We start from the raw sequence: 26437 nt of genomic DNA, 5'->3' as shown, positions 1-26437 counted from the left end.
TGTTTGGCCTTTGTTTTGTCTTTGTTTCATTCTTTGTTTAAACTTTCTTTGGCTTTTGTTTGGTCTTTCTTTAGCCTTTTGTTTAAACTTTGTGTGGCCTTTTTGTAGTCTTTGTGCAGCTTTTGTTTTCAAGTGGATCTTGGCTGAGAACTCATCAAAAACGCCTTGTGTAATGAAAACCCCGGATATATAATCTGTCCCTATATATTCTGCATGCATTAGGTAGCCTCAACCCCCCCAGGAACCTGGTGCAGACGTGGAACCTGTTTCACACAACTGCTACTTGAAGGTAAGGTGATGCCACTGGTTTTCATCTCACTTCATGTTCTGCTTCATCTTCAGGTAGCAAGTGCACATTTTTGTATGGGCTGTTTCTTCATATCCCAGGGGAAACGAGGTAACAACAGTCAAGATTGGGAGGAGATAGAAGAATGGAGGAGATAAGCACAGAGGACACCAAGGTTATTCCACTGCGGGCAGAGGGCCTTCCTGGAAGGTTCTGGCTAGTGTTCGGGATTGTCTGAGACTCAGGAGAGTCTCCGAACCTTAATCCAAGTTCTCCTGGGTTTAAAGTCTCGTGTTACTGGAGCTAGATCAATAGCATTTACTGGCTTTTTCTTTTTTTTCCCTATTTCTTCTTTTATTGCTTGTCATAATTTGAAAAAGAGTTTTCCTTCTTATGTAGGAAGAGCTTCTTTCCTCATACAGCTGGGTTTATGTGTGGGGAGTACTAGTGGAACAACAAAGCCTAAATCTTGCTAGAATTTTGCTCCCTGTAGACTAGCAGCCTTCAATGGAAGGACGCTAATGCTTTGTCTTGTACAGAATTTCCTGAAAATCACAGAGTTTTTCAATGTTGTGGCTGATAGAAAAAGGAATGAAAAGATTATGTGTCAGGGGAATAAAGTAATGAACTTGGCTAGAATACTAGGAGGAAAATGGGGGAAAGTATTTTGAATGCTTTGTGAATAAAACAGGGAGACAGAGAACAGACCGCCGTCAGATGTGCAGCTATGCCATTTTACGTTCATCTAGAAAAACAAGAGAATGCCTTGGTGGGTGGATTTTAAAATTGTTTCGGATTTACAAAAAAATTACCAACAGTACAAAAATTTCAGATGTACCCTCATCAGCCAAATGTTGACATTTTACCACATTTGCTTTATCACTCTCTCTCTGTATACACATTTATACATTTTTTTCTGAGACTTTTGAGACTATATTACAGACATGATCCAAATCAGAAAATTAACATTGAGAAAATGGTGTTGTCTAATCTACAGACATCTAGATTTCATCAATCGTCCCAGGAGTTGATCCGGGATGGGATCACCCATCACCTTTAGTTGTCATGTCTCTTTAATCTCCCTTAATCTGGAAGAGTCCTGAGACAGTCATTCTCCTTCATGATCTTGACCATTTTGAAGAGTATAGGCCCGTTATTTAGTTAAATGCCCTCAATTTGGGTTTGGTCTGATGTCTTCTCATGATGAGGTCAGGATTATGCAGTTTTGGAAGGAATAGGCTTGCATTTTATTTTTTTTTTTATTTTTTATTTTTTTAAATTTATTTATTTATTTATTTATTTATTTATTTATGGCTGTGTTGGGTCTTCGTTTCTGTGCGAGGACTTTCTCTAGTTGCGGCAAGCGGGGGCCACTCTTCATCGCGGTGCGCGGGCCTCTCACTATCGCGGCCTCTCTTGTTGCGGAGCACAGGCTCCAGACACGCAGGCTCAGTAATTGTGGCTCACGGGCCCATTTGCTCCGTGGCATGTGGGATCCTCCCAGACCAGGGCTCGAACCCGTGTCCCCTGCATTGGCAGGCAGATTCTCAACCACTGCGCCACCAGGGAAGCCCCTAGGCTTGCATTTTAGATCATTCATAGCCAAATTAATTCTTGAAGCTTGAATTTTACAAATTTTTAATTCGAGGTCTTATTCAGCTAATGGTAACTAGGATTTTAAATGAGTACCTAAAATCTTACAAGAAAATACAAAAAATTAAAAATCCAGAGCTTTTACATGTAATTCTCAAGTATTCACCAAAAGTGTATAAGTGTTGTCTTTGAATTATAAATGGTACTCACAATGATGTGTACATGAACTTGATAGGCATGTAGCGAAGTATTTATCAAGATTCTTCATGTGTGTTGGATTCATGTCTACTGCTCTGAGTATTCATTTCATCAATGTGATCATTCTTTTCTAAGTAAAAGCATCTGCTAAAAATAGATTTCAATAAAGAGCTGTCCTGATTAGCAACTTTGGGTTCACTGACGTTTAGCATGTTGACAGGGTACCTGGTAGAGAAAGAACTTTCATTTTGTTTGTTTGTAAGTGGGAAAACTTCTGTTTGGAGGTATCTGGCAGCTATCGTTCCAGAAGTGGAGACTTTGATTTCCTAGCAGACTTCCTTTGTTTGGGGAGTATTACTAAACTGCATTCCTTAGATAAGCAAATATAAAGCATCCATTTTTTTTTCTCAGAGAAAACTTTGAAGTCATCATAAATCTGAATGTGGGGCAATTGATTAAACTTGATATATGATCTCTGTGGTCAAGTGAATGTATTATGGTTTTAACAGAACTGTTCCCTGGATGAGGTAGATAACTATTTTCTTTCCTAAACATGGAGTTAGATTAGAAGTTTGGGGTTCTGCACGTGGTGCAATTTAATGTTGAGGAACTCAGCTTTTGGGAAATGTAGCATTACTTATTATGATTGCTTTATCTGGGCCATAGAAGTCACTCTGGAGGTTGAGGAAGTATTTTGACTTAAAGGGTTATGTGTTCCCATGATGAACATTTTCCTATATCTTCCTATCTTGTAATTTTATTGTATGCTGAACACGGTAGATAGTAGATTGTAGAGGTTCTGGATTATGCTAAATTACTGGAGGATCACCTTGATCCTGTCCAGGCTTGGTTTTAGGCCTTGTTAGGGCAGACTTACTTCATCTTTGCTCTTTCTCCTAGGCATATAAGACCGCTTTGTTTAAACAACACTTCCAAGATCTGAGATGTATTAAGAAAGAAGGGACAGATGGTATGAATAGTCACATAAATCTCCGTAGTGCATGAGAAACCAATATTGATATTTTCTAGAAGTTCTCAATTTGATGCCTTGTCAAAGCGGATCCTTCATTGAGTTTATAGTGCAAAAACTACATCATGATCTTTCCTAGGGCTATGAGTGTGAAGCTTGGTGATTAAGACACTTGATTTAACTACAACCTCAGTAATCAAAATACTAAATTAACCAGAACACATTCTACTGCTTCAATTTTAGGGAAAAAAGAAGCCAATGATACCAAGAAAAGCTCATAACAGAGATCTATTCACCAGATGTGTACGGATGAAAATACAGGTACAAATAAATCTCTTATACTCTTTTGGATCAGCATCTAAATTCTGGTATAATGATTAGTAGTATTCAGAATGTCAAAGTAGAATGTAGAATCAGCAAAAGATGGGGCAATCAAACTTTCAATAAGAGTTACACACTTTAAAAAACTATTCCAGGTGTCTTACAGTATGCTAGGTTTGGGGTATAGAAATATGAGAAAAAACACTTCCCTGCATCAATCGGAGGGACTATGACCCAAGCCACCATTTGTTCACCTTTGATGAACCCATGTACCACAGTGTGTAGTGAAATGGAAAAGGAGACATCATCCCCTGTAGCCTCAAACTCTACTCAGGAGATTCCTTCCATCTCATTATCTTAACTGAATCCAGCCAGTCTTCTGAGAACAAGGCTTCATCTGTCAGCCTGTCAAGTGAGGGCCATTTTACACTCCAAGTAGCTCCAGATCTGAGAGTGGGGCAATGTTCTCCCCATTGCCACGTTCAGGCCACTGCTCCTTCACTCTCTAGTTATTCCTCCATAATTTGAAGCTTGTGCTCCATTTCCTGTGTCAGTCTGCATCTGACTTCCCAGTCACTCCTCCTCTTTCACTGATAATTTCGTAACCAGACTCCGTACTCCCTCACTCCCTCTCCACTTCAGCTCCATCCATCGACTTAGATGACTTTAGTGTCCATGTGACTAAACTATCACTACTCTAGTGAATTATCCACTCTGTCTCATCCATCCACCGTCGTGCTGTGGAACTTAGCAATACTCGAAACTACTCAATCTCTGAATCAAACAGTGCAAACATCTAGCATCTCATTCACAACCTTCCTTTTTTCAACTTTATTTGTTAAGTGCCCCACTATGACTGTTCTTTCACTAGGTGTTTCTGATTGACTTGCCCCTTCACCTCCCCATCCGTTTATGAATCCATTCACCCATCCATTCATCAATCACTCATTTCTACCTTTTATTTTCTTCCTATTATGAATAGATGCTAGGATTTATCACTTCAATTTTTCTCCTGCAAATTCTCTGGCAAACTCCAATCCTAGATGAACCTATATGTCTTCTCCAGGTCTCCACCCAGGCTGCTAAGAACATCTGGAGAAAAACACAATGAAGCAGATTGGTACCACTGCAAATTAATGATCAGTGACCTCAACTAGGCCATCAAAAATACCCGGTAGCTTGGTCTAAAAATTTCTGCAAAATCTCTTTTAAGCCCATTCTATTCTTCTTAAATCTCCAACTCTCTCTTTCTCAGCTGATAACCTTGCCTCTGTTTCACTGGAAAAATGGAAGCTATTAGATGGGAACTTCATACAGCCAGTGTTTTCCCTCTTCCAACAAAAGCCAACCCTTCTACATGTGCTCTGAACTCCATCTCCTCAGGTTTCACTCAAGAACACTGATTATTTTACCTCTTTCTTATTTTATTTCAATCTCTTCCTCTCTATTAGACCCTCTTCCATCAGCACTTATGCATGTTCTCATCTGTCTCATTACAACAAAAAATAAATCAACAAATGAACAAATCACCGTTCCCCACCTCCCCCCCCCAAAAAAAAGCCCCCTGGAAACCACAGGCTTCTCTATCTTCCACCAATCTCCTCCCCTTTACTCTCAAATTTCTGGCCTGAGTTGCCTATAGTTTCTCTTTCCAATTCCTCAGCCCCTTTTCCCTCCACAAACCCTCTAATCTAACTTGTTTCAACCACTCCATGGAGACAATTCTTGTTAAATTCACCAAGTATTTCCATATCACTTAAGCTAATGTACTTTTTATAGTCTTCATATCACACCACCTCTCAGAATCATTCTACAACTTTGACCACTCCCTATATTGAAATAATCCTTCCTCTGGCTTCTACGATACCACATGCTCCAGTTTCCCTCCTTCCTCTCTGATTCTTCTCTTTTTCCTTTGCCAATCACTGTTCCTCCACCTAAACTGCAAATGTGGGAGTGCCCCAGGACATAGTCATACCCTCTTCTCATTCCACGTTCTGCCACCTGGGCAATCCCTTCCATCCCCACAGCTTCAATTGCCACCTATACTCCAACAAATTTCGAATTCTATCTCCTGCCCACACTTCTCTGAACTCTCCATTTGATGTCTCTATCTAGATGTCCCTCAAACACCTCAACTCGAATGCATCTAAAACTGAACTCATGATTTAGCTTCTTCCTTCAAAGCTTCTCCTCCAGTGGATGCTTCCACCACCGACGTAGTTGCTCAAACTATATACCTTGGAGTCACCTTTGACGACTCTTGCTTCTTTGAGTAGGTGAATGATTTCAATAAAATATGGTAAATACAAATTGCAAAATGGAACAAAGATAAGTGGGATTTCATCAAACTGAGGAAGTCTACCAGTGTCACTGCTATTGGCTGACTCAGATGGTGGCCTTGGACACAAAATTTGGGAAAAGATGTGGTTGACAATCAGTGCTTATTTCAGCTCATCTCTAGCCTGGTCTCTTTGTCTCCCTGAGACTGACGCCTTTGGAGAACACAAAGGCAGAACCCAAGGCAGATTAGAAGCTCTCACCGTACAATAGCTGTCAGTGGAGCAATAAATCAGTCCATCAGGTAATTTAGGTTCTCTTCTTTAGCCCCCGCTCCCACCCTGCTATGACTGTAGGCCAAATTAACATTTAGGTTTTTCTATAAGACAATGCAAATCTGGAAGATTGATTTCCTTCTCCATCATTCAGGAAGGAATTATAAGAGAGAGGATTTGTGTAACCTACATATGTGTGCATTCCAGACCCACCATTTTCACAGAGAAAGAGAAACATATTATCCTTATTTCTTACATCACAAACACTGGATTAAGAAAGACAAATAACTTAATTTTTCGCACCTTGAAAAAATAACAAAATAATAAGACGGTCTCTGTGGAGAGATCATTTTATGTTAAAACCTTAATTCTTAGAATAGCCCTGCTGGGAATCTGACAAAAGCAGCTTGAGTCCTACATGACATCCCAGGGGACAGAAGCACCTGGGAATTTTAAAGACACTTTCAATTCAATCACGCTTAATACTCATTCATAGAGTAGAAGAAGCAGCAGAACCCTGAGGATTCAGACAGAAATCCTTCCCTCAAAGAGTTCAAACTCAGGTCACAGACCTACAGCCAATTATTATAACATAGTGGGATGTGTTCACCAACAGAAGTATGTCCAAATTATAGCCCAGAGGAGGGCTGGATCCTTTGACGAGGTGAGACTTTAGCTGGGTTGTTCAGGATGAATAGGAGTTTACTACACAACCATGATGGGGAAAAGGCATTCCAGGAAAAGGAAACAGTATGTTCAGGGGCATATCTTTTGATCATGGGATGATGCTTCTGTCCTAAAGCAGTTGCGGGGGGCTGGGGGAGGTGGGAGACAAAGGGCAAAGGTGGACAGGGACCAAATCATGGGGAGTCTTATGTGCCATATTATTAAAGAAGCAAGGACTTTGCTCTGTAACTGGGGAGAGTCTCCGTGGTTTTGCATAGGGAATGGATAGATGAGGAGACAGACTCATGCTTTTGGTTCCTTCTCCTGGACTCTCTTGTCCCCTGTCTGTAGAAAAGTATGGGATTATTCATTCACCTACAATCCTACTGCAGGTTCTCTTGATAAGCTAAAACCATGTATTTTGAAATTTTAGATGTAAGAAAATGAAGAACATTGTGTTATTAAAATTACATCCAGAAAATTACCATACTTCTTACATGTTTATCGAGCTCCACTTTAATAAGCAAGGTTTTCACTCCTAAAACATTTTCTAAATATATTACCTTTGTGCTAAGGATACCAACCTTGGGTCACACTTGTTCCCTTTCCTACAATAGCCGGGGGTTAGGCAGAGTTTGTTCAATCAGAAAGGGCTTTTGCATGGGTCTGTGAGATAGTTATCTGTGCGCAGTGTGGTCCTTGGACCACTTTAATTTGTCTTTATCACCTGAAAACAAAGCAAAGCAATGAGGGCTTTGTTTTGTCTTGCCAAATGAGTTGCCAACTTCAAGACAACAGTATCCTCTTATGCTATTATTTTTTCACAGCTTCAGCAGCTCCCCAAATCAGTGCTGGAGCTTGGCAAGATGCTGCTCTCTGTGGAAAAGCACTCTGATTCAAAATAAATATCTGTATGAAGCTTTCCATTACCGGGGGGGGGGGGGGGGGGGGGGACGACGGACGGGGGACTGGTTTCCCAACAAGAATCTACTGTGCAACATTCAATTAGTAGTAAACAATTTGGTTGCCAAGGAGACAAATGAATAAATGAGTACAAATGGATAAAGCCATCCTTAGAGACATCCTGTGGACCAATCAACACGGAAGCCATTGTCTTTTACTGTGTAAATCTACTCTCAGGGGAAAGCATTAGCCCCTGACCTGAGAGAGAATTAGCAAGGTTTAAGAAGCTATTCAAGATCTCTAAGGGAGGTGGTGAATGTGGAATGAATTTGCTCCTCAGTGATAGTGGTTTTCACAGCAGAGGATTTGGGGCTGTGCAGCCTTTGCTAGGATGTGGTAGGGCTAGGTGAAAGAAGCCCGGGCCTGCAGTGGAACTTTTGAAGCCCTAGATTTTTATTCCAGAAACAGCTCCTCGACAAAGCACCCAAGTGCATTCCTCACGTGCAGCAAGCGTGCCCTCTGGCAGCCTGGGACGGTGCCTTGAGCACTGAACGCACCAGCCCCTGTGCCCCTCCCTGCGCTCTGATCGGCTGCCTTTCCCCCTCCTTCAACAACGTTATCCCCTCACCCCCTTTTCAGGCCAGTCAGAAGGGGCGTGGCTTGACATTCCCTTGCTGCTATTGTCTCTTTCCTTGAGTCCTACAGAATTAAGCGTATTTGTATATGATTACTAGCTTTTAAAGATTCGTCTCTTTCTATTATTTGCCCATTTAAAAAAATTTGTAGTTTGTTTTTTCTTAAACATTCTGATTATTAAAACTTTATACTTTTATGTATTTGTACATTTTCTTCTGTACTGGCACAGGTCTTTTAACTTGTAACCACAGTGGTATCTTTTATTCTATAAAATCATAATCTTTGCTTTGCTTCCCTCCTCTTCACGTGTGCTGAGTTAGAAGCTGCATACTGTCAGGATTAGGAATACAGACTAGCCTACCTTGGTTGGAATCCTGGGGCTCCCATGTTCTAGCTCTGTGTCCTTGGGTGGGTTATCTGACTTCTCTGTATCTCAGCTTACTCATTTGCAAAGCAGGGCTATTGTGAGGTCGTGAGAATTAAGTGAGTTAAATACATAAAGCCCTTGAATAGTGTTTGGCTTCCATCTCATGACATGTGTTTGCTATCATTTTTCTTGTTGGGGTCTTTTGTCTAGTTCATTTTGTCTCCCTTTTGAGTAGTTAAACCATTTTCCATTTAAAAAAAAATGCCCCCTCTGTTATGAACCATGCTTCTATACATATGTGGGTCTGTTTCTGGGCTCTCTATTCTGTTCCATTGATTTATTGGTCTATTCTCAAGCCAATACTCTACTGTCTTAATTAGTATAGTTTATGATGAGCATTGATACTTGGTAGGGCAAAACCCTATTCTTATTCAAAATTGTCTTGGCTCATCTTGGTCCTTTATACTTCCATAAGAACCATGAAATCATCTTGTGAATTACATGAAAATCTGATATTTATTGGAATTGCATTAAATTTATAGATTTATTAAGAGATAGCATACTTAGGATATTGGCTATTTCTTTTGCAGCCTTCAAAAGGATTTGCAAATTTCTTCATGAAAGTCTTGCGTTTCTTTTATCAGATATACTTCTACCTGTAGGTGTCCTATAGTTTTGTAGTCAGTATGAATGGCTTCTTTTACATTTACATTTTCAAATTGGATCCTCTTGACCTACAGAAATGACTTTGATTTTGGCGTATTGATCTTGGGTCCAGAAATCTCATTGGACTTTCTTTAAGTTCTAACAGCTTGTGGAGTCTCACAGTTTTTTGTTTTGTTTTATTTTGTATTTTGTACCGGTTAGGATTTCGGGTGCTGTGTTGAAGAGTAGTAATGACAGCATCCTTCTTGGGGTGTCTGATTTGGATGAAAATGTTTCTAAGATTTCACAAGCAGTAAGCTGTTATTGTGGATATTTTGGTAGCTAGCTCCTTATAATGTTAAGGACATCCCTTTCCCTTACTACTATGCTAAAGGTATTTATCAAGAATGGGAATTGAATTTTTTCCCCACAAGAATTTATACATATTAATTACTGCTTTATTTCTAGGTATCTAAAGATTTTTATTGCTACTGTGAATAAAATTTTTTCTAGTTATTCTTTTCCCTTTCTTATACTCTCTTTCTCCCTGGCTGTTCTCCTGTGTTCCCTTGGCTGTAAATCTCATCTGTATGTCAAACACACTTAAATTTATTTCTCATCCTCTCTCTCTCTCGAAATCTCCTGACCCGTGTGGCCAATTACTTCCTTTCACAGCTGCTTGGAGGTTTCATAAGTTTCTCAAACTGAACATGCCTCAGACTAAATATTTGACTCTTCCCTTTCCCCATCCCTAAACCTGTTCCCATCTTAGCAAAATGATTCATCATCTACCTTAATTTCTCTTGGAGAAATCCTGTTTGTCCTTCCTTCCTGCCTACGTTCAATCTATCTGCATGTCCTGTTCATTGCTGGGCTTCCTTTCCTGCTCACTCTCTACTCTGACCTTTAGCAATTTTGAGGAGCTGAGAGGACACCTGGACCAGAATAGGAGGCTGCTGGGTAGGGGCCCTGATGACTGGTGGCTTTGGTGGGTCAAGTGGTCAGCAGTAACATGTGTCATTCATGCCAAGGGGCCAGTGAGACCAGACAAGGTACCTATGGCAGAGTCCAGCAGAGAAGGACACCACAAAGACCAGCCACCCCTTCCCTCATTGCCACGAGGACTCTTGGCTTCCCCATACTCTTTTCCACCTTGAGAAGGAATAGAGGGAGGTAAGGAATAGTCCTGATAAGGAGCTGAACTTTACTGACTACTTATTAGCAAGAGACAGTTTATGCCAGAAACAATTGAGGCAGTATGAATTCAGAGGTTCTCCTGCCCTGTCCCCTCTCCTTTCTTGTAGTATTGTATCAATTATACAATTATAGAGCAATGAAAAAGTTATGTGATTTTTTTTTTGGTACAACTGAGCTGAATTTTAATAAATCTGAAATTTCTTGCTTTATTAACTTAAAATTCTTTTCTCAAGTATATATTAAACCACCCCTTCCTTAAGCCATGTAATGTATTAAGAGATCTTGGGACTGATCACTGCCCTCCTTTGGAGTTTTGATCTCTGAAGCCAGAATATTGTTCTCACAGAGGGTTCAGGCCCTAGGTAGTCAGTTGCCTCCTGTCCTTCCCATGTTGAGTTCTCTAATCACAAGACAAGGGCAGCCTTTGCTCATGGTTCTGAGGGATCTGATTGACAAGAATTGGAGAAGTGTACTGTCTTCCAAATACTGATCTGCATCCACCCTTCACTTGGTAGAGCCTGTACCCATTTCCATGTCTGACTTCCTGTGACCCCATGGAGATGTAGCACGGCAACTTACAACTTGCACTGTCTTTCTTTCCAGAGGACCACCTGGGACTAAGGGCCACATGCCGCTTCTATTAAATAATTACCCCACACCCCAACTGCCTTTTAAAAAAGATGGTAGAAGGGAAGGAAGTCTGGATGGAAGGAAGAAAATCCATTTTATGTTCACGGTTCTCATTTCCACCTGCAGTCTCCTTAGGGAATAGTGAAAGTGTGTTTAAAGATACCTATGACATTGGTAGGTACGTAGAGATGCTAGTGCCATCTCTAGAATATGTAATTGATTTAAGCTTGTTAATTAATTTGCATGAATTAAAAAAAGTTATAGTGGGCTCACAACCAATCAGAATGGCCATCATTAAGAAGTCTACAAATAATAAGTGCTGGAGAGGGTGTGGAGAAAATGGAACCCTCTTGCACTGTTGGTGGGAATGTAAATTGGTGCAGCCACTGTGGAAAACAGTATGGAGGTTCCTCAAAAAACTAAAAACAGAATTACCAAATGATCCAGCAATCCCACTCCTGGGCACATACCCAGACAAAACTATACTTCAAAAAGATACATGCACCCCTATGTTCATAAGCAGCACTATTTACAATAGCCAAGACATGGAAACAACCTAAATGTCCATTGACAGATGAATGGATAAAGAAGATGTGGTACCTATATACAATGGAATATTACTCAGCCATAAAAAAGAATGAAATAATGCCATTTGCAGCAACATGGGTGGACCTAGAGATTATTATACTAAGTGAAGTAAGTCAGAAAGAGAAAGACAAATACCATATGATATCACTTACATGTGGAATCTAAAATATGACACAAATGAACTTATCTGTGAAATAGAAACAGACTCACAGACACAGAGAACAGACTTGTGGTTGCCAAGGGGGCGGCGGTGAGGGAGGGAAGGATTGGGAGTTTGGGATTAGCAGATGCAAACTATGATATACAAGATAGATAAACAACAAGGTCCTATTGTATAGCACAGGGAACTATATTCAATATCCTGTGATAAGCCATAATGGAAAAGAATATGAAAAAGAATATATATGTATAACTGAATCACTTTGCTGTACAGCAGAAATTAACACTATAGTATAGTATAGTAAATATAGTATAGTAAATCAACTATACTTCAATAAAATTAATTTAAAAAGAAAGAAGCGAAAAAGTGTAGTGGGTTCACAAAGTCTCTTATTTTTTCCTAAAGAGCCCAGTTTTATAACTTTCAAGATCAGTTGGAAAAGTCCCTTCCTGTGTTGCCTTTTTCATTCATCAGACTCTGTTGCCTGAGTTAGAGCAGAGGTCCCTGAGGGACGTGGGACTGCTAAAGAGCATCTGGGGACAGGCAGCGATAGGCTGAGGGCTCCTGCAGCCATTGCGAGAGGCACCCTTTGTTCATGTTCTCGTTACTCAAGCATCTACCGAACACCTGTTCTGAATTAGGCATCGAACAAAGCTCTGAGGGCAGAACACTTAAGGGCAACCCTACAGGTTCCAGATGCTCTCCTAGAATTATATACAGCACACAAGGCCAGGGCACAAAAGAGGGAGGAGTGATCATTTCTCCTTGGGGGAAGGGAAGGCTCTGGAAAGTCTCCCCAGCAAGTGACTTGGCTTTGGGCTGAGCCCCAAGGTGTTAGAAGCATTTGCTGTGTAACTGTTGGTGGGAAGGAAGTAGGCGGAAGGAGCCCTAAGGCTCAAGGTCCAAAGGCTGAAATAATCCTGCCTCTTGGGGGCCAGGAAAAGCTGGGTTGGGCTGGATGCACTCACCAGGGGAGAGTCCCTCCTTGAATAAAAGCCTTATTATTGAAAAAAGGTAATCTTCCCCATGGACTTTTGCCTGCATCTCCTTGGCCAGAATGTGGTCACATAGGGAGTTGTATATATTTAACTGGGCATATCATGCTGCCAAACAAAATCAGGGTTTGTTATTGAAGGGCAGGGCAGATATTGGGTAGTCAGTAATCATACTGGCGATTATGAGTTTTCTATTATTATTATTATCATTACTATATGATTTTGTTGAGTTTACATAACTTCTTCAGGTTTCAATTTCCTCATCTCTAACATGGGGACAGTAGAGACTACCTGGAGGGTTATATTGGGAATTAAAAATGACAGATATAAAGCATCTGGAGCATAGTAGGTGCTCAATAAATAGTGAGGGGAGGTTCTTGTTCTCCCTTTGGTTCCTCTCCTTCACTTCCTTTTTCTCCTTCTTCAAATACCTGCCTCACTTTCCCCTCCTCTGTAGTTTTAGAGTATATGGAGACATCTGAAAAGCCTAGAAGAAATTATATTTTACAGTTTCAAGTTCAGTCACTTTTTTTCTCTTCATCCTGCCAGGCAGTTTATAATTATATTTGCTTTGCAATTAGGTAGTATAGTTTGTGAAAACATCATGTAGTGTTTATAATGATTTGCTTTTAGCCACGAAAGTAAATAGTGATGTCTTTACTTCATTAAGCATTTAATTAATGCTTAAATTAAATGTCATGTGAGATACATAAAGAGCGTGTCTGAAAAAGTCAATAGAATTAGGTCAAATGAATTTGAATGAATTCTTAGTGAAAGGAAAATGGAGTTTATGAAGCAAGTTATTTGTATTTGGTAGTGCTAGGTTCTTCACCTACTTTATTTTATTTAATACTATCAAAGCCCCTATGAGTTAAATGTTATTATTATTTTTTATTCCCCTCTATTATGGACTGAATGCTTGTGTCTCCCAAAATTCATATGTTGAAATCTAATCCCCAGTGTGATGGTAGTTGGAGGTGGGACCTTTGGGAGGTGATTAGGTTATGAGGGTGGAGACCTCATGAATGGGATTAGTGCCCTTATTACAGAGACCCCAGAGAGCTCCCTCACTCATTCCACCATCTATGAACCAGGAAGTGGGCTCTCACCAGACACAGAATCTGCCAACACCTTCATCTGGGACTCCCCAGCCTCCAGACTATGAGAAATAAATTTCTGTTATTCACAAGCTGCCCAATTTATGGTATTTTTTTTATAGCACCCAAACTGAGGCAGACACCCTCTTTTAGGTGAGAAAACTGAGTATATTAATTCAGAATTGTATTTGACTGTTTGTAGCTGAAATAATAGTGGTTTAAACAAGGTAGAAGTTTGTTTCTCCTGTAAAAGGTGGTCAGTGTTCAAGGATCCAGGCCTAGAACCACTGTCATCAAGGATTCAGGCTCCTCCAGCTTTGTGCTCCGCCAAGTGGCTTTATCTGCAAGGCTGAGCTATGATCCAAAAATAAATCACTAGATTGTAGTTTGTGCCCAAGAATAAACTGCTAGATTGTAGCTTGTTCACATTCTTATCTTCCCTAGATAATTCCAAATTGTTTCTGGAAATACACAGTCTTTCAAAGCACACATGGAACATTTAAAAACGTTGACTGTGAAACATGAAGCTCAACCAATATCAGAGTCATTATCATACAGACCACTCTCTGACCAGAATGCCTTAAAATCAGAAGTCAATGTAATAAAAATAACTTCATACACTTGGAAATTTTACAACAGATTTTTTAAAATAATTGATGAATCAAAGAAGAACTCATTCATATTTAAAATGAAGAGAAAATGAAAATTTTATGTTAATATTGTGGTATTCAGCTGAAGTCGTATGAAAAGGTTATGGTCATAAATGCATATGTGAGAAGAGTTTGTCTCAAGAATACGTAAAAAGCACAAGAACATAAGCCTAAAGAAAACTGAAAAAAAGAAATAATAAAGGCACTCAGAAATTAATGGACTAGGAAAAAAATGAACAAAGACAAGCAGGAAACCCAAGAGCTTGTTTTTGAAAAGAATCGTAAAGTGGATAAGTTCTGGCAAGATTAATCAAGAAAATGAGAGAAGATGCAAATATATGATATAAACCATAAAGGGGGCTGCAACTATAAATTTATCACAGATTTTAAAAGCTATAGGAAAATGCTATGAGTGACATTACGTCTACATCTATAAAACTTTATTTAAAAAGTGAATGATTTTTCCAAGTATATAATTTGAAAAGTATGTAAGGTATGGTCTGACTTTTTATTAACTATATATTTACATGTAAATATTCTCAAGGCAAAAAAATATGTTCAAATATTTTTAAGTGGTTAACTATGATAAGAATTTAGGAATTTTTATCATTTTCCTTCATCCAAGTTTTTAAATTCTCAACAGTGAATAAGGTCTTAAAACCTACTAAGGACTGGTGAGGGAGGGACAGAGGAAGCACCCATGGGTCACACTCCCCTCGGGACCCTGCCTGAGTTTACACTGCAGCCCTCCACTGTGAGCCTCTGTGCTCTGGCAGGAGGTGCTGGCCACCGTACTGTCCTGATGTCTCCACACTCCATCCTCTACCATTCCTTTCTTCAGGGAGCTGTTTCCCCAACTTTCAGTCTTTTTCACCCTGGGACATGGACCCATGCACTTCTGCAGCCTTATCCCATCCTTGGGCCCACCTCCAGTTCCCCAAAGTCCAGGCTGGTCCCATCGCCTGGACACCTGCTCCCTGGAGAGGAGGGCTGAGCACAGGGAGCTCAGACCGTGTTGAGCCTGGTCAGACAGCACCAGATGCTGGAGTCACAGGGACCTGGGTTCAAATCCCCGTCTGCCTCTTACTGGCTCTTTGAACTTGGTCATATTCCTTACTCATCTCATCTTTACTTTGTTGATGATAATGCCATATTAGAAAAATGAGGTAAAGTATGTAAAACAACCACCATATAATAGGGCCTCAGGAAATGTGAATTATTTCTTCTGCCATTAGTTATCTGCCTGTAGTTACAACTAATTTACTAGGAAGCCTGGTATGGTGGGAAAGGATGGCTCGTGTGTATGTTGCTATGGCTCAGCATGTGGACCTTAGCGTTTCTAAACTGGGGCATGGTGTGGGGCAGAGTTGGAGGGGAGTATATATAACCAATTACAATGTACCCCAAACTAAACGCGGTACTTCTGCTACCACAGGCAACAGTAGCCAGAGCCTTTCCACTGACTGTAAACATTTTACTAAAGGAAGGGGGGAAATCCTATGTTAAAGCTGGATGAATTTTCAGCTGTTTAATCTAGAAGAATGTCAGGGTTCCAGGGCAGAGAACTGCTTTTCCATTAGGAACACATGTGATGAGTAACAAGCAGTTAGGCTGCTCCCTGCTGGGCACGGTGGGCGAAGGCATAGAGTAAGGAGAGTTGCCAGGGAATACTTTGAGAACTTTCCCCTGCTGCGCTGGGGAAGAGACGGCTGGGAGGGGGTCTAGATAGGCATAGAGTGGGCCCAGGCATCTTGTCAGGTGGGTGGGAATTGAGAATTCAGTCAGAGCAGAAATTTAGAGTCACAGGAGACTTAAAATCTCCCTCTTACCCTCTGCCGGTCATTCATAAAAATTTGGGGCAAGTGCTAGATTTTCTGTTATTTGTGATGAGTGCCTGAACAGTCTGGGGAAAGATGACCCCAGAAGGCTGGAGGAATTAGGGTTGTCCGAGTTGCCTGTGAAAAGCTGAGTAACATCATCTCCATGTGCTGGGAGCCTAAAGAAATGACTCCTGCTTGTTAGTCCTGGAGTGTTTCATTTCATTATTTCCCATGGGAGCAGAAACTTGAGCTGGACTTTGCCACATGTGCAGGGTTTGGTAGGGCTTTGGCAGATCTTTAGGGTCGTAATTGCAATGAATCAGACCCTAAAAATCAACTTTAGTTTCTCATTGGTCTAAAAATGCTTGTTTGTACAAAGCATTTTTTATTTGTTTGTTTGTTGTTGTTTTTTTTGATATTGCTGACCATCTCCTCCTCCTGCAAATTTGGAGGTTTGTCTTCTAAGACTCTGCTACTCCTCCCACCTCCCTGGCTGCCCCCTGCTGCCCCTTCTTCCCTAGCTCTTCTTCCTGGAGCTTGAAGGTAGGCCCACTACTCCTCCTGGGAGCCGTCCCTGGCCTGGCTCCTCACTCAGCTCACACCCAGCACATCCACTCCCAAGGCTGTGTCTCTTCCATGAGGTGAAGGACCCTCGAGCTGACAGCTCTAGCTCCTGAGTTTCGGATGCCCATTTCCACATGGATGTCATGAGCGCCTTAAATTCATGATATCCCAGACCAATGAGATGATCTCCCTCCCTCTCATCTATTCAGACTCCTGATCAGCTGATGGCATGACCACACTCCCAGTCACAAGGGCTAGATCCTTCGCAGTGATGGGTAACTCCTGTGCTACCTCATCACCTGTGCCCTGGCACTGTCACCGCTCCCACACTGCCCTGCAGACCGGGTGGGCTCTCAGGTGGACTGCAATTCACCCTTCTGTATCTTTGCTTAGGAATCAACTGCTCCCAACCCTCCACAAACCCTTATCTCTGCTGTCCAAATCTCAGGGCCAGATGTTTCTACCCATGTTTTACCTGTTTCCCCAGCCCAATGTACGGCCCCGCTCTTGTGGACTCTCCGTGCCATTGTCTCAGCACATTCTCATGTTCCACAGCATCCCTTCCTTGTATTGCACTTACTAACATTTATGCAACATTCCTCCATCTACAGGATGTCAGCAGGATGTTTAGCTGATCCATCCCCTCAGTCTCCTCAGAGACTTGTACATGTTTGGGCTCAATAGATGGGTTTTGTGGCCATGAGTACACCATGTGCATCCTTGCCCATCTTCCCAGCTGGTGGATACTTTTCTTGAGGATGGGACTAAACATGATTCAGCTTTGCATCCCCTACAGAGCCTGAGCACTGTGCCTGGCACAACCTAAACATATCATAAATGCTGAAGTGGATGCTTGAAGGTAACCCTATTAATCATTTAGTATTTATTGTACCTTGAAGAACTCTAACATTAAAAGTTTTGGATAAAGCAGATGAGCCTATAAGAGAAACTGAGACGGAAGGGCTAGAGATGGAGGAAGGAATCTAGGAGAACATGGAGTGACAGGACAGGGAAGCATTTACATGGAGAGAGAGATCGAGGAAGAAGACGGCTGGTCTGGCAGCATGGAGGTCTTTATGAGAACCACGTATCTTTGGGAGGTAGGAACAGAAGCCAGATTGGAGTGCACTGAGGGGGAGGAGATGTAGAAATGGAGAAAAAGAGTGTTGATAACTTCTCAAGAACATTGCCTATAAAAGTGAGGAGTTATAGAGAGGAAAAGAGACATGAAAGTGAGATTCAGAGAGGATTCTCTTTCAAAATGGGATATTCATGAGTATGATTAAGAGCTTCTGAAGTAGGGAAGACTTTCTGAACTAAAATATAAAACCCTGAGTAAGAACTAGGAAACTTAATTACATAAAAATTAATTTTTTGCATGATAAAAGCAGGTGAAATATTGGGAAAGAGCATTTGCAACATACATAACAGGTGTAACACATAATATGGACTCTACAGACTGAGGTGCAAAAGGATGTATTTTCTTCTTATAACTACACTCAACTTGCTCCTCAGCCCTCACTTCTACCTGTAGCCGAAGACAAGCCTATCAAAAAACAAAAAAGTTACACAACATTATAAATCAACTATACTTCAATAAAAAACAATAGAAACCAACCAACAAACAAAAAATCAAAATATCCCCTCAGAGTAACTTAGTTGTTTTTAATGTATTCATCCTTAAAACCCAGATCATCTTCTCTGTCTTCAAAGAATCCATCCCCTTTTCATGGTTTCCTTTATCTTTGTACATACTTCTGTTGGTCGATGTCACCGTGTCTTGTAATTACATACTGCACGTCTGTGTGTACAACTTGATCTTGAGTTTGTTGAGAGGAGGGATATTCTCAGTGGCCGGTATATGCACATTACCTGTGTATATTTGTAGACTCTTGTTGGTTAATAGTCATTTAAGTCCCCTGTGTGCTTCAATGTTTTGGAGTGTTAGGTAGGACTATTTCTGCATGTGTCACATTTCCACAAAGGATGCTGCAGTAAGTAATTAAGTTTTCCCCGCCTTTCAGAATATTTCAAGAATCAAAACTCTCTAATCTCTCCTCTTCCTCCTCTTACTTTTCCTCTTTAACTGAGGTAAACAGTAAAATGCACAAAAATTAAGTGTAGAGCTCACTGAATTTTTACATATGTATACACCTGTGTAATCATCTCCCAGATCAAGATCCAGAACATTTTCCGCCCCCAGCAGGCTCCCTCCTGCCTCTTCTTAGTCAGACCCCACCTCCTCCAAATATAACTATGTTCTGATTTCTAGCACCATGCACTAGACTAGTTTTGCCTGTTTTTGAACCTCATATAAATTGAATCATATAGCGTGTATTCCTTTGTGTTTGGCTTCTTTTGTTCGACGTTATGTTTGTGAGATTCAAACATGTTGACCTGTGTCTTACAGTCTGTTCTTTCTCATTCTGGTGTAGAGTAGTTCATGGTATGAATAGAGATTATGCTTTCAATAACAAAGCTTTCTTGGTTTTTTAGAGAAACGGCCATTCCTAAATCTAGAATATTATTTTGCCATAGATGTGTTTGGCTTTGAAATATTTTTTCCTGTCCTAAGTGGGAAGCTAACACATAAGGGAAAAAAGAGTCCATTTTCAGAAAACATGATTTAAAAATACACAAATAAAAATTAACAAACTCTTCCCTTATATTGCCTAGGTACAAACTCTTAGGTGTAAGATAGGCTACAGGGATGTATTTGTACAACACGGGGAATATAGCCAATATTTTGTAATAACTGTAAATGGAGTGTAACCTTTAAAAATTGTATGTAAATTAACAAAAAAAGAATAAACTCCTAATTGAGTTCCTCTCCATAGAGCTGGGCAGGAAACTGACCTTCCAGATTCAGGATGGAGGATAGCTCTGAATGTTAACTTGGACCATGGGAGTAGCAGGGAGTGCGTTCCTGGAGTAGAAAGCTCCCTCACATGAATGTGCTGTTTTATGTCTCCCCACCTCCCCCCGCATCACTGATTTCCAGTGAGATGAGTCAGAAAGTGGTTAAGGAGGGCCCCAGACTCTCCAAGAACCAGAAGTTCTCGGAGCACTTCAGCATACATTGCTGCCCGCCGTTCACCTTCCTCAACTCCAAACGTGAGATTGTGGACCGCAAGTATAGCATCTGTAAAAGTGGCTGCTTCTACCAGAAGAAAGAGGAGGACTGGATCTGCTGTGCCTGCCAGAAGACCAGGTGAGTGGTCTGCGCTGCCACCTGGCGCCTGGGCTGGGCCTTGGCCTCTGTCTCTCAGCTCCGAGTTCCCCCTTCCTGCTCTACTCTGCGATGCTGGGCTGAGGCTCTGCAAACTGCGCTTCCCCCAATCCCCTGACAGTCGGCTCCCCGTTAGGCTCTGCCATTGGAAGGTACTGGAGGGAGACTGGAAGGTGGGGTGGGGGGAGGAGCAGGGCTGCCTTCCTATTTCCAGCTCCTGTCAGCATCCCTTAAAGCAACAGAGGAGAGCCATTGCTCCAGCCTGCAGCTTCTTTTGGCCCTCTCAGCACCAGCCGCCGCGCAACGTCCCCTCAGAGGCCCAAGCGCCAGCCAGCTGCACCCCCCGCGGTGGTCAGAGCACCAGCCAAGCCACGGTCCCCTCCGAGGTCCGAACGTCAGCCACGCCCCCGCCCAGAAGTCCGACCTCCACCAGCCAAGCAGCGCCCCCCTCAGAAGGCCAAGCAGCAGCCGCGCAGCAGCCCCCAGAGAGGGCCAGGCACCAGCCGTGGGGGGTCCCCCAAGAAAGCCTCTAGGTTCTGGTAACACCATCTCTTCCCTTTTGCTCCCCAGCCCTAAGGTTAGTAGCTGCTTCCTGTGTTTACTAACAATAGGTTATCTCAATGGCCCTCCTTCAGCCTTACCAAACCTGTGTAATCAATTCCCTGCATTAAATCCCCTTGTTTGAAACACCTAGTGTGGCTTCTGTTTTCCTCATAGCCACTGTTGGTACAATACTTCAGATGGCAGCACCAGTTGCTTCCTTTGTCTAGTAGGACTGGAAGTGATTAATTTATAAATTCGGAGTATGGACCACAGTAACAGATTGAATAAATGAGGCCCTCGATTCCTGTCCCTCAGAGAGAGAAGGAATGGTGACTCTAAGGGGTATCTGTGTATGTGCAAAAGGAGAGGTTCAGCCAGTTCATCCATCCCTCCTCCCAACACACTTCATCTGATGTTAACTTCAGTGGCAAGATCATTCATTCATTCATTCATTCATTCAACAATCTTGATTGCGTATGTATAGAGTTCCACATACTATGCTGGGGGATGGGAACGTGGCCAGAACAAGCCAGGTTGTTTGCGATTCACCAGAACCAAACAAGAAAATAGGCAGTCACAGTGTAGGGTTAAACGCTCTAATACTCTCATAATCAGTATGTGCATTGGGCTATGGGAGCCTGGAGAATGGCTCTGCCTGTCTGGGGCTTCACAGAAGTTAGGTTAGAATAAGTAGAGGATAAAAGGGGATGTTGCCTGTAGAGAGAATAGGTGAGCCAAAGAGCATATGTTTATCAGCTCCATGTGGGGAGGTCAGCCTTTTTTTTTTTTTTTTTTTTAATAGACTTTACTTTTCAGAGCAGTTTTAGGTTCATATCACAGTTGAGCAGAAGGTACACAGACTTCCCTTATACTCTCTGCCCACATGCACGGCAGGCCAACTCTTTAGTCCTTTTAGTATTTGAAAATGAACCTGTTTTATAAGTTAACAATGGATATAAATTGTATTTGGGATTCTCATATCTACTTTGATGCTCAGAACCTGCATAGCACATGATAGTGTATGCATGTCTCATCATGTTTACAGATTTAGTATGTAGAAGAATCAATTGGGGAGCATGTTAAAGTGCTCCCAGAGAATCTAATTCCTTGGGTCACTTGTGAGGTTCTAGGGATCTGCATTGTCAACAAGCAATCAACCCACCCCCAGTGTAGATCAGGTGAGGTTAATTTGGGAAGGAAGTAACAGACTGGTGAGTGACTGGTAAGTCACTAAAACTGTAATAGGAAGTTGTGCATCAAGTTACCTGGTCGTTAATTTATGCCTTCCTGAGGGGCCTGAGTAATAAGGTCCTAGGACAGCTAAGCTTTGATATATGGAAGTGGTTAGGAAATGTGCAGAGCAGAGGAAATTAATTGTATATGAGGCATGTCATCTATGGTGGTGGCTTCATGCCCACAATCTCCAGTGAGCTATGTGATGGCTGTTTGGGTGGCTGGGAGTTGAATGAACCAGGACATGGAAAGGAGATGGAAGACAATGAAAGCCAATTTCATCTGAGCCACAGATTTGTCTGGATTCAGCCTTGCTGAATTCACTTAAACTCAAGAGATATTTTAGTGTTGGTGTATTTTGACTCCCTCAGTTAACCATCCTCGGTGGGTATCAGGGAAGACACCTCTATAGTCTGTCATTGCCTCCTCAGCTGTCATCCCTTCCCTGGGACCAAGGGACCTGACAGGCTCCATTCATAATGTCCCACGACATCACAGGTGCACCATCTGAGCCCTTCCTACGATACTCATTCTCCCTTCTCAGGTTCCCAAAGGTCCTAAGGTAATGCATTAGAGACATTGCTTCGCCATGCTGTATGCGGTATGCATACATAGTCTACTGACACTAAGTGACTGTCCTAAATCAAAGGGGTGGGAGGAAGATTAATGGGAAAAAATTCACTCTCAAGCAGAGCTACTAAATTACATGTGAAGAAAGGGTCAAAAAAGTTTTCCTGAAGCAGGCTTGCTTTCTGAAATGGTGCCATTCTTGAGGTCTGATCCTTTGAGGTCAAACAATTTTGACAAAGGACTTTTGTGTCCTTAGTAACTCCCTTGGATACATCTTTTCAAAAACCAGTGAATATTTAAATCTTAGGATCCAACAGGTATGATTCCTTGCATGCTGATTGAACATGGCAGCATTCTCATATTTGATGGAAAGAAACCATGGCATCTCCCTTTTAGTTTGTTTTACTCTCAGTTCTTCAAGGTTTTAGGATTTCACAGGTCATCCCGGCCTTTAGGGTTAAGACGTGTTTCCTGAGCTGAGACTCTTCTGGCTCCTTGGTGCTCTGCTTTCAGGAGCTAAGATCTGTGGTTTTCTGAAAACTTCTGTGGCTGCGGCTTTGAGTGACTAATTTGGGGCCAGTCACACATATGTGAGCAGTACTGTGTGTGCCTTTGATGCGTTCTTTCACAGCATTGTCTTGTACAAACTGAGCCCTGCACACCGGAAGCCTGGAGGACCAATCTATTTCCACATGTATTTTCAAGCCTGGTCATCGAGACCACGTGCACAGCACTGCACCAAACTCTGGGCAATCAGGGGGGATGATGTATGCCCCTGGTCCAGCTGCTCAGATGGTATTTACGAGTGGCCCATCTCTCAGTGCTGCTGCTGTTCCCCTGAGTAACAACCCTGAGCTCGGGAGTTAGCCCAGTCAGCGGTCGCACCTGTATATAGTTTTCGGTTTGTTCGCAATGACCAGGACTGCCAAAGAAAAATGCAATTATAAACATTTCCATACTTGAGAAGCTAGGATTTACTTCAGAAGAGCGCCGACCCATGAGCAATTACTGCGAGGGGTCCAAGAGTATGCACTAACAGACCCAGGCTCCGGGGCCAGCTGCTAAGTTTCAGGCTCTTAGATAGAGGTAGCCTGCCTGCTTTTCAGGTCTGCAGACCCAAACTTATTCCAGACACTTTCTATGATGTGAATTGTCCTCCTTTTGTCTTTCCTGATGCCAAGAGGTACATTGTGCATTTTCACCTTCCAGAAAACCAGAGAGAATTCTCTTTCTTTGTGCAGGATTGGGTAAACTAGCCCTTCCACTTCCCTTGAATTTTCCATCTTGGTCTTCTTTATGAGTCCTTCCTTTTCTGGCAACACTTCACCTTGGGATCCTCTAGGGTTTTATTCTGAGCCCTCTCCTTGATTTTGCCTTCTGTTTTTTTTTTTTTTTTATAATTAATTATTTATTTTAAAAATTTTTATTAGAGTATACTTGATTTACAATGTTGCATTTGTTTCTGCTGTACAGCAAAGTGAATCAGTTACATATATACATATATGCCCTCTTTTTTAGATTCTTTTCCCATATAGGTCATTACAGAGTCTCTTATGGTTTTATGTTTTTTTTCAGTTGTAAATATATATACACTTTTTTAATATTCTTTTCCATTATGGTTTATAACAGGATATTCAATATAGTTCCCTGTGCTATACAGTAGGATCTTGTTGTTTATCCATTCTAAATGTAATAGTTTGCATCTACCAACCCCAATTCCCAGTCCCTCCCTCTCCCTTCCCTCCCTCCCCCTTAGCAACCACAAGTCTGTTCTCTATGTCTATGAGTCTGTTTATGTTTTGTAGATAGGTTTGTTTGTGCCGTATTTAGATGCCACATATAAGTGATATCATATGATATTTGTATTTCTCTTTCTGACTTACTTCACTTAGTATGATACTCTCTAGTTGCATCCATGTTGCTGCAAATGGCATTATTTCGTTCTTTTTTTATGGCTGAGTAGTATTCCATTGTATATATGCACCACATCTTCTTTATCTATTCATCTGTCAATGGGCATTAGGTTGTTTCCATGCTTTGGCTATTGTGAACAGTGCTGCTGTGAACATAGGGGTGCATGTATCTTTCTGAATTATAGTTTTGTCCGGGTATATTCCCAGGGGTGGGATTGTTGGATCATATGGTAATTCTATTTTTAGTTTTCTGAGGAACCTCCATACTGTTTTCCATAGTGGCTGCACCAACTTAACATTCCCACCAACAGTGTAGGAGTGTTCCCTTTTCTCCACATCCTCTCCAGCATTTGTTATTTGTAGACTTTTCTTATGGTTTTAAACGTAACCGGCATGGTGATGACTTTTAAACCTTATTCCAGCCCTGGCATTAAACTCATATATGGGCCTGATTGCCCAGCAGATCAACGTGGATGTTATCAAACTCAACTTATCTCCACTTGACTTCTTTCCCATGAACACTCACTCTTCCTCTTATTAACAAGCTCAGCAAACAACATCACAGCCCCTCTAATCAGCCCCACTGGAAACCTAAGCCCCACCCTGACTTCCAACCTCTTGAGATACACACATGCCTGCCAATTTTACTTTCTAGAATTTTTTTTTTTTTTTACCATAACTTAAAGTACATTAAGAGCTGATGGGAAAGGGTGCAGAAGTGAGGGTGAGATTGGAAACAAAGGAGAGGGGATGGAGATCGTGGATAGAGTGAGAGAAGCAAGGCTCCTTCATAGTACGTGTGGAGGGACAGGCCACTGATGGGAGCAGGAAAAGCCGTTTGGTTTTGCAAAATAGAGAGAGACCCATTAAATGGTCGTTAAGGGACTTCCCTGGCAGTCCAGTGGTTAAGACTACGTGCTTCCAATGCAGGGGGTGTGGGTTCGATCCCTGGTTAGGGAACTAAGATCCTACATGCCTTGCAGCCAAACACTACATAAATAATAAAAAAATTTTGAAAACATTTAAAAAAGGATGAAGGCAAGTCATACCCCGAGGATGAAAGAGCTGGAGGTCTGAGAAGGTTAGGGTAGGTTTAGAACACCAGTGACCAGGCCGTGAGGCTGTGCTGAAGGCTTGCTGAGCTCTGCCTGATGGAGCTGCATATGAACCATCTGTTCTTTCAAAGGTTATTCTCCAATGAGGGAAACAAATTGCCATCTCTGAAATCACCAATGGAATCATCCAACTCCACATCAACCGTCTGCTTTTCTTCCAACTTGCTTTGTTAAGTGTCCCCATAGCAACTGTTCTTAAACTTCACCAGGTGCTTCTGGTACTCTGAGCCCTGGTTTTTCCTTCTCCATCCATCAGACTCCTTTCCCCGCTCCCCCCCCACCCCCGGTAGTTTGATTTAAAAAATGTTTCAAGTTATCATTATTTATTTATTAATTTAAATTATTTCCTTATGAATTATTCAATTTATTTAAAGTAAAAAAACAAATGGAAACAGTTTACCAATTTCTCTCCCCCTGCACCCCTGCCTCTGTTCTCTGTATCTATGAGCTTGTTTTTCATTTGTTTGTTTGTTTAGATCCCAGATATAGAAGAGATCCTATGGTGTTTATCTTTCCCTGACTTATGTTACTTAGCACAATGCCCTCGAGGTCCATCCATGTTGTTGCAGATGGCAAGATTCCATTCTTTTTTATAGATGAATAATTGTTCGTTGTATGTGTATATATATATCACAGTTTCTTTATTCACTTATCCACTGATGGACACTTGTTTCCATATCTTGGCTATTATAAATAATGCTGAAATGAACATGAGGGTGCATATATCTTTTCAAGTTAATGTTTTCATTTTCTTTGCAAAAATACCCAGGAGTGGAATTGCTGGACCGTATGGTAGTTCTATTTTTAATTTTTTGAGGAACCTCCATACTGTTTTTCACAGTGGCTGCACCAATTTACATTCCCATCAACAGTGCACAAGGGTTTTCTTTTTTCCACATCCTCACCAACACTTATTATTTCTTGTCTTTCTGATAATAGACATTCTAACAGGTGTGAGGTGATATCTCATTGTGGTTTTGATTTGCATTTCCC

General features: G+C 41.5%; 1 protein-coding gene across 5 annotated transcripts in view; it reads left to right on the top strand.

The window, feature by feature from the left end:
* The first annotated feature begins 216 nt into the window (after positions 1–216).
* LOC118903066 (myelin associated oligodendrocyte basic protein) overlaps positions 217–26437 on the top strand; it is a 42721-nt gene continuing 16500 nt past the window's right edge. Inside the window, exons 1-4 of one of the 5 annotated variants that reach the window (XR_005021704.1) lie at positions 217–289; positions 3291–3368; positions 19843–20052; positions 20358–20647. Coding sequence is in view for 1 of the 5 variants with exons in the window: in XM_036867738.1 (XP_036723633.1) it covers positions 19847–20052; positions 20358–20613 (462 nt within the window). In the remaining 4 variants the exon portion in view is untranslated. Of the gene's footprint in view, positions 290–3290; positions 3369–19842; positions 20053–20357; positions 20758–26437 lie in introns of those variants that run through there. The other 4 variants (XM_036867738.1, XR_005021705.1, XR_005021706.1 and 1 more) reach the window with 4 other exon arrangements.

The sequence above is a fragment of the Balaenoptera musculus genome, chromosome 11 (assembly GCF_009873245.2).
Source record: "Balaenoptera musculus isolate JJ_BM4_2016_0621 chromosome 11, mBalMus1.pri.v3, whole genome shotgun sequence".
NCBI classification, from domain to species: domain Eukaryota; kingdom Metazoa; phylum Chordata; class Mammalia; order Artiodactyla; family Balaenopteridae; genus Balaenoptera; species Balaenoptera musculus.
This window is presented reverse-complemented; position numbering and strand designations above follow the sequence as displayed.